The sequence below is a fragment of the Neovison vison genome, chromosome 1, assembly GCF_020171115.1.
Source record: "Neovison vison isolate M4711 chromosome 1, ASM_NN_V1, whole genome shotgun sequence".
NCBI lineage: Eukaryota > Metazoa > Chordata > Mammalia > Carnivora > Mustelidae > Neogale > Neogale vison.
In genome coordinates, this window is record NC_058091.1 from 268544018 (window position 1) to 268551479 (window position 7462).

Below are 7462 nucleotides of genomic sequence, written 5' to 3' on the forward strand. Positions count from 1 at the left end.
GAAAGAAGCAGAAAGGTGACTGTTCTGTATAACAGAAGTTGGACCTGACACTAAAAAAAAGGACATTAAAGGCACACCAGTGCCATTAAATTGAACTATGCACCTCTAAACAGGCCCAAACCAGTTTATTCTTTTTGAGTTTCTTTCATGTGGTCTGTACATAAAGCCAGTTTACTTATTTGCAGTCTTAATTGCGCTATGTTGTAATTCTTCACATTGGTACCTTTTTAATTATTTTTCCTGTTTCTATTCCTTTCTTTTTTTCTGTCCTTTTCATAGTTTTCCTTAGTAACTACGAGGCATCCCTGCTTCTTTCTCCTGAATTTCTCCTATTTCCTGAATTGGTCCACATGTATCAAGTTCCACTAATGTTGCTCACTTTAGGCAATGGAAATGTACATGGAGCATGAAGATGTCAGAATTTGTGCAATATAATTTGTTGGTTTTGTAGTTTTTCTTTTTATAACATGGGAAATCATATCCTGAATTCCATCTTGTGATAATAAATTTCCATTTGTATATTTCCTTAAAGCTGTACTAACCTGAAGTTGGTCATTCCCTGGGATGGTGGCTTCTAGACTTTGGGTGATGGGAGAGTAATTGTTCATGTAAATATGTTGGGTTTGTTTTCTTTTTTTCCTTTAATGCCAAGTATGATTTGGGATTCAGAGGAACTTTGGGGGGAAGCTAGTGATTCAGCTTAAAGATCTTAGCCTAGCACTTCTGTGGTTCTTTCTGGTTTCAGGAGTTTGTTACTAAGTCTTGTATATCTGGAGTTATTGTGATTAAATTGCCATCTGATGACCTTTATAGAGCCCAAGCTTAATTTTTAGAGCATTTTTCTATTTTCCAGCCTTTGCAAAATGTTAGCACAGTGCTGCAGAAGCCTAATCCTCTCTATAATCAGAATACAGATATGGTCCAGAAACCAGTCAGCAAAACCCTGCCCTCTACTTGGTCTGACCCCAGTGTAAACATCAGCCTAGACAACTTACTACCTGGTATGCAGCCTTCCAAACCCCAGCAACCATCACTCAATACAATGATTCAACAGCAGAGTAAGTTACTGCAAGACATCTTGATTCTTTGTGCACTTGTAATCTTTACCCTGATGCCAGGACTGGTTCAAGCCATGAAATAAGAATACATGGCACAGACCATCTGAAGGCAACTGTGTGATTGCTTAGGATTTTTTTCCTGTGATACTTGATAGACATTCCAGCATATTGGATTACTTTGTATTCTGCTTTTGGCGTGATTACATTGACTGTATTTTGGTGAGTTTGGAGAGTCTGATCACTAAAATAAAAGTAATTGGTGTAGAAAACGTTTTATTTTTAGGTAAATATGACCAGAAAACAAAGATCATCATAACTCCATAATCCAGGGATAATCACCATTAATTGATATTTCTTTCTGTCTTTTCTAACCACATTTTTAATACTTGAAATCACTGCTTATATTATTCTATTTCTTGTCGTTGTTATTTTGCATAAAGTTATCATTTTTCCTATATTTAATATTCTTAGGGAAAAATGATTTTTAGGTATTTATAGTTATCATTATATCAGTGTACAATTTCTTTATTGTTGGTTATTTCTGTTGTTTTTAGCTTTTTGCAATTATAAACAACTCCACCGTGATTTTATATAAATCTTTGTACTTGGGATTTTTTTTTCCTTAATGTAATGTTCTAAAAATAAAGTGAGTCAAAGGGTATAAAGTTTTACAAGGCTTTTGATACACAGTAGCTCCTGACAACTTGTTAGGTTGGATTCAACAATAAATTTTGTTGGAATGATTGTGTTTTCCCCCAGCCCACTCTTTGTTTCTACGTCTGTGGGAAACCAGAGTTAACAGCCACAAACTATTTTTCTAGAACAAATAGTGCGAGTTAATTGACTGGCTTTGTAAAATCACTGTAAAGGAATTTTATGAGGGCTTTAAAGTGTTGATGGTCAGGAATATTGTATTATTACTCTGCTAGATCTAATGTAAAGTTTTGTCTTTTTCCTTCTGGTAGATATGCAACAGCCTATGAATGTGATGACCCAAAGCTTTGGAGCTGTGAACCTCAGTTCTCCATCAAACATAATTCCTGTCCGGCCCCAAACTAACCCTTTGATGGGGGGACCCATGCCTATGAGCATGCCCAGTGTGATGACTGGCACCATGGGAATAGCGCCTCTGGGAAACACCCCAATGATGAACCAGAGCATGATGGGCATGAACATGAACATGGGGATGTCAACTGCTGGGATGGGCCTCACAGGCACAATGGGAATGGGCATGCCCAACTTAGCCATGACTTCTGGAACTGTGCAACCCAAGCAAGATGCCTTTGCAAATTTTGCCAACTTTAGCAAATGAGAAATGGTAAAGGAGCAGATTGAATGAAGGATTTTTAGTGGTGAAGATAGGTGATGTTGGGATGGAAAATGCTAATCAACTCCCGTTTCTTTTATTAATTAGTTAAAATAAACCTACATAAAGAACCAAAAAAGGCTGTTTTATAAAAGTGAAATATCTAGTATTTCAGATGACCAGGCAAGGGCACTTCAGATGAGGCAGTCAAAATTATTTTTCCCAGTGAGAATAGACCACTCGTGGGATATTGAGACCTTGAAAGCCTTTATAAATTGAAGAGCCCATTTTAACATCATGATTTGTGGGAAGACTGGAATAGGGCTGAATAAATGTGTTTGAGTCTCTAATTTTATACTTTTCTTTTCCTGAGGAACTTGATTTTTCTGTCCCTGAATCGCCTTGTCATAATTGGGTCTGTTCCTTTTACTACCACTCTTGAGTCCATAAATGAAATCATTAAAGTTGGATGATCAGTTTTTTATAAAAATATATATTTTTGTCCAAAAAAAGGCATACATATGTGATTATGGCTAAATCAAAGGTAACTGGAATGTATATACTTTTGCTAATGTTCCAGCAACTCTGCTATTCCTATTATACTATTCCAAATTTTTATTGTAATGAAACCTCTTCAAGCGACTTGTGATAGCTATGGGACTTTTCCCATATCTTCTGCTATAATTATCCTTTGCAGAACGAGGAAAAAAAAAATTTTTTTTTTTCAGGACTGCTCTATGGTTTCCTTTAAAAGAAAAAAAAAACCCTCCAGTATTTTTGTTTGTTTTTAGCAGTCATTATTTACAATTTGCAGTGGTTAACTTGGCAAGGCTTCTTTCCGTGTTTATCCCTGTAGCCACCACTTCTCAGTCAGGAACAGTCGAAAGAGAAAAATATTTATTTTTATTTTTTTGGTGTCTTTTAAAAAATTGAAAAGGTAAAAATTCATTAAAACCTTAAGTTAAATATAAATGTTAGAACTCAACAATGTTGGCTTTTAGATTTTATACAGTATTCGTTTGGTTTTGGTTTTGAGTGTATATAATACGGCGTTAGCAGTATGGTTCCAATAGAGAGGAGTTAAATATATATTATTAAAGGAGACCTGTAGCAGTCAAAAGATTTTATTGATTTAATGGCAAATAAAGGAGATTAATTAAAATGTTTTCATTTTTCCTGCTGTAATTCTGCATTAAGCTCACATGAAAATCATGATCCTAGAGTTTGGAATGCACAATTAATTGTTTCACCCTCAAGCTGGGAATATTTTTAAAAATAAATATTATAATATAGGTATCAAATTATTACCTCCCCACTTTGTGTTGAAATTCTTTTTTATTAAACTGATAAAACTTTGTTTCCATTGTATTCATAATGTTCTGTTATACATAACATTAAAATGTTCATTAAAATCAATGTTGAACTGCTTTTTCTTTCATTCTGTTAGACATTTGAGACCGTTTGGGGAAAAAATAATTATAATTTGGGCAAAGTAATTTTTATAAATAATTTAAAATTATTTAATGACTTCTCTATTCTTTCCTCTCAGACTCTGCTGTTAGGAATTAAAAATGAAGCAGCAGAGATATCCTGACCCACTCCATTCTTGCTAATGTTCCATCTACAACATTTCTAATTAGGCAGAAATTCATGTACTTCAGCTAAGTGGTAATGAAAAGTGATTCATTTGCTGAATAAGAGATGAGAGGGAGTGTAATTAGCTGACTGTGGTTTTTAATCTTTCAACAATTCAATGTGTTTAAATTAGTTTCAAAGAATAGGAGCTTTCAAGTGTTGTTACTTCAGAACAGTCAACCCAGGCTCCGGTGGCAGCATGGAGAATATCTTCACTGATATTTAAAACCTGTCATCTTAAGTGAATTTTTTCATTAAACTGAGAGTCTAGCATCACCTTTTCAAATACATACGGTTCTTGGAGGAATTAAATATTTTGTTTCTAAACTTTTGTGTTGAAAAGTTCTTTTCTAATAAAATTAAGATTTATCTGTAAAGCATTTCTGTACTATGCCTCCTTCCTGTATTGTGTCTCTGAAGACAGAAGGGAGCCAGCCCTATCTTGGGCACCTCAACGTACAGGTCGGTATCAGTTTTTTTGTTTCAGAGCCCATGAAAGGAAAGAATTGCCTCATTAAGGGGTCCATCCAGTCCAGTGACTTACTTTTGGAAGAGTTACTAAGTGATACTTCAAAGTTACCAAAGAAAGGTCTAAATACCCCCAAATAATTTGGAGTTGGCAAGAAAATACTCTTAAAGAGTCTGCTGGGCTCCCTTCTGCCAATCCTATATCCCTTCACCCTTTTACCAGCTTCTGCCTAATGTTTTGGTTTTTTGTTGTGCTTCTCTGTGTGTGTGTTGCTGGGGGAGAGGGACATGGTTACTGTTCTCAAAATGTACAGGTGACTCTCCACTGCCACACCAGATTTCATTTTTTTCCCTTTTGAGGTTTTTTTTAACCTCTCTGACAAAATCTTCAGGAACCACAGATGTTCTCGAATGGGACTCTGGGTGTTTCCTTTTTTTGTTTATAATAAATTGTCTCAATGATACCCATAATGTTGGGTTTGAGTTGAGGCCTATAGTTACTTTCGCAAATATTTATATGTAGCAAAATAAAGCTAACTGTCCTAAGCACAGAACACACCCAGTAAATAGGTTTATGGAGTAAATTGGCTTTGTGTTTCAACTCTCCTGGGAGACAGCATTGCACTATGGAAAGACCATGGACATGGAAGCAGATCTATGCCCATTTCAGCTATGCACACTATCTGTGTGTCACTGATCAATTTACCTGACTTCTCTGGGCCTTAAGAAATCTTTTCTAAAATGAATGAAATAGGGAAGTGATGGGTAAATAATGATGTGTCAGATCTACTGGCATGGACATAAGTGCGCAAAATATTTCTCTGCCTCCCATTTTTATTTTTTATAAACGCGCTCACCTATCAAGGCTACATGCCATGTAAGTCACTGCTCAAGAATTCACATGCACGCCATTCATGCAACAAACCCAAAAGCTGATATTCCGGTTGTATTCCTAAAAGAAGTATGTAGTTAAGAAAACCTTAGAGGTTTCAGTGGCTCAGTGGGTTAAAGCCTCTGCCTTCGGCTCAGGTCATGATCCCAGGGTTCTGGAATCGAGCACCGCATCAGGCTCTGCTCCTCAGGGAGCCTGCTTCCTCGTCTTTCTCTGCCTGCCTCTCTGTCTACTTGTGATCTCTGTCTGTCAAATAAATAAAATCTTTAAAAAAAAAAAAGAAAGAAAACCTTAGAGACTGATAACGCAGTTGATTTCTGAGGGCTTTCCTATCTGCCTGAGTTTAATTCCAATCTCAGACAAGGAAATTGTAAATGAGCTATTTTGTGAACGTATTGACTCACTTCTACTTAACCACATTAGTGCAGATGTGAGGGAGAAAACTATGAAGGTGGTATGGGATTTGCCGCACAAATAACCCTCATTAGAATGTTCCTAGCTTTTAGGAGGAGGCGAGATCTCAATTTTTCTATTGACTTCTTGCAGTTCTGTTGACTAAGATCTTGCTATTCTTAACATCCAGATAAGCAATCAGATATAAAGACTGCAGAAAAAAGAAATCCATGAAAAGTTTTTTTTTTTTTTTAACTTTTACTCATTATGACCTTAATTCTTGTGTGGGGTGTGTGTGTATGTGTGTGTGTGTGTGTGTGTCTTCTTAGTAATGGCAACCTTGCATTGTTCCTCGCAGACAATAGGTAGCCCCTGGCACCTCTTCACACTGCACTTGCTCAGCCCAGTGGGTGGGGGAATCAGCATCCAACCAATTCAGATGCTTAGCCTCCCAGGGATTTTGGAGGGATTTGAAATTCCTGATGGGCAAACATGGGTTTTATTTGTTACTCTTTAAACGAAAAGTCACTGGGCACCTGGGTGGCTCAGTGGGTTGAGCCTCTGCCTTTGGCGGCTCAGGTCATGATCTCAGGGTCCTAGGATAGCGTGCCGCATCAGGCTCTCTGCTCAGCAGGGAGCCTGCTTCCTCCTCTCTGCCTGCCTCTCTGCCTACTTGTGATTTCCCTGTCAAATAAAATTTTAGAAAATAATAATAAAATAAAATAAATGTCATTACTTGAAATAATTGAGTCCTGGACTGTGAAACCCTGCATTTTTTCTCCATCTGATTTTTCTTAACTATGCACCTTGCAGCTGTGTTCTTTAAGTGCTCCAAGCACGCTCTGCCATTTTATTCTGAGTGCTTAGAGTTAATATATGTAGCAACTTGGTCTCAGAACCCCCTTTACACCTTAAAAATTATTGAGAACCTCAAAGAACTTTCATGTTTATGTGGGTCATATCAATATTTACTGTATTTGAAATAAAACCTGAACAACCTTAAAAATACTGACTTTTACAGTATCCCCATTACCTGTCAAGTTACGATTTTTTTAAGAGCAAGTATAAGCAGGGGTGGTGAGCCAGAGAGGGAGAGAGAATCTTCAGTAGGCTCCCTGTGGCATGCGTATGTAGGGCTGGATCCTGTGACCCGGAGATCATGCCTGAGCTGAAAACAAGAGTCAGATGCTAACCAACTGAGCCACCCAGTGGCCCTGTCAAATTATAATTTCAAATTATAATAAATAAAATTTTTAAACTTCCAAAATAAAAATCTATGAGAAGACTAACATTTTTTTTAACATTTTTGAAAATCTCTTTATTACCTCCCTTAATAGAATACAGCTGAATTAAGTTCTTCTGCATTCAGTCTGCTGTACTATGTTGTTTTGGTGGAAATACATGAAAAAAGTCTGGGCTCAGGGATATGAGGTTGGAAAGGGTGGGAACTTGCTCAGGGCTCCCCAGTGGTCTTGAGGCCACATCGCTGTCTATTGAGAATTAAAAGGTAAGATTATTTCATAGTAACTATCCATTTGCTTGATTTATTATCTATAAGGTAATCTGCTTGAGGTACAAAGAATTTGGTTTTGTTCTTCACTTCAGTCACATTCTTCAGGCAGAATGACTGTCACATGAAATCTCTCCGGATACTGAGTACTAGAACTCTGTGACATTAGTGTTTGCTCAGTTTTTCAGCTTGAAAATATA

At 36.9% G+C, this 7462-nt stretch overlaps 1 protein-coding gene across 2 annotated transcripts in view; it reads left to right on the forward strand.

The window, feature by feature from the left end:
* CLINT1 (clathrin interactor 1) overlaps positions 1 to 3780 on the forward strand; it is a 59898-nt gene extending 56118 nt beyond the window's left edge. Inside the window, exons 11-12 of one of the 2 annotated variants that reach the window (XM_044230478.1) lie at positions 854 to 1058; positions 2024 to 3780. In XM_044230478.1, coding sequence (XP_044086413.1) covers positions 854 to 1058; positions 2024 to 2370 — 552 coding nt within the window. In that variant the 3' untranslated portion in view covers positions 2371 to 3780. The remainder of the gene's footprint in view (positions 1 to 853; positions 1059 to 2023) is intronic. The other variant, XM_044230486.1, reaches the window with a different exon arrangement.
* Positions 3781 to 7462: the final 3682 nt, after the last annotated feature.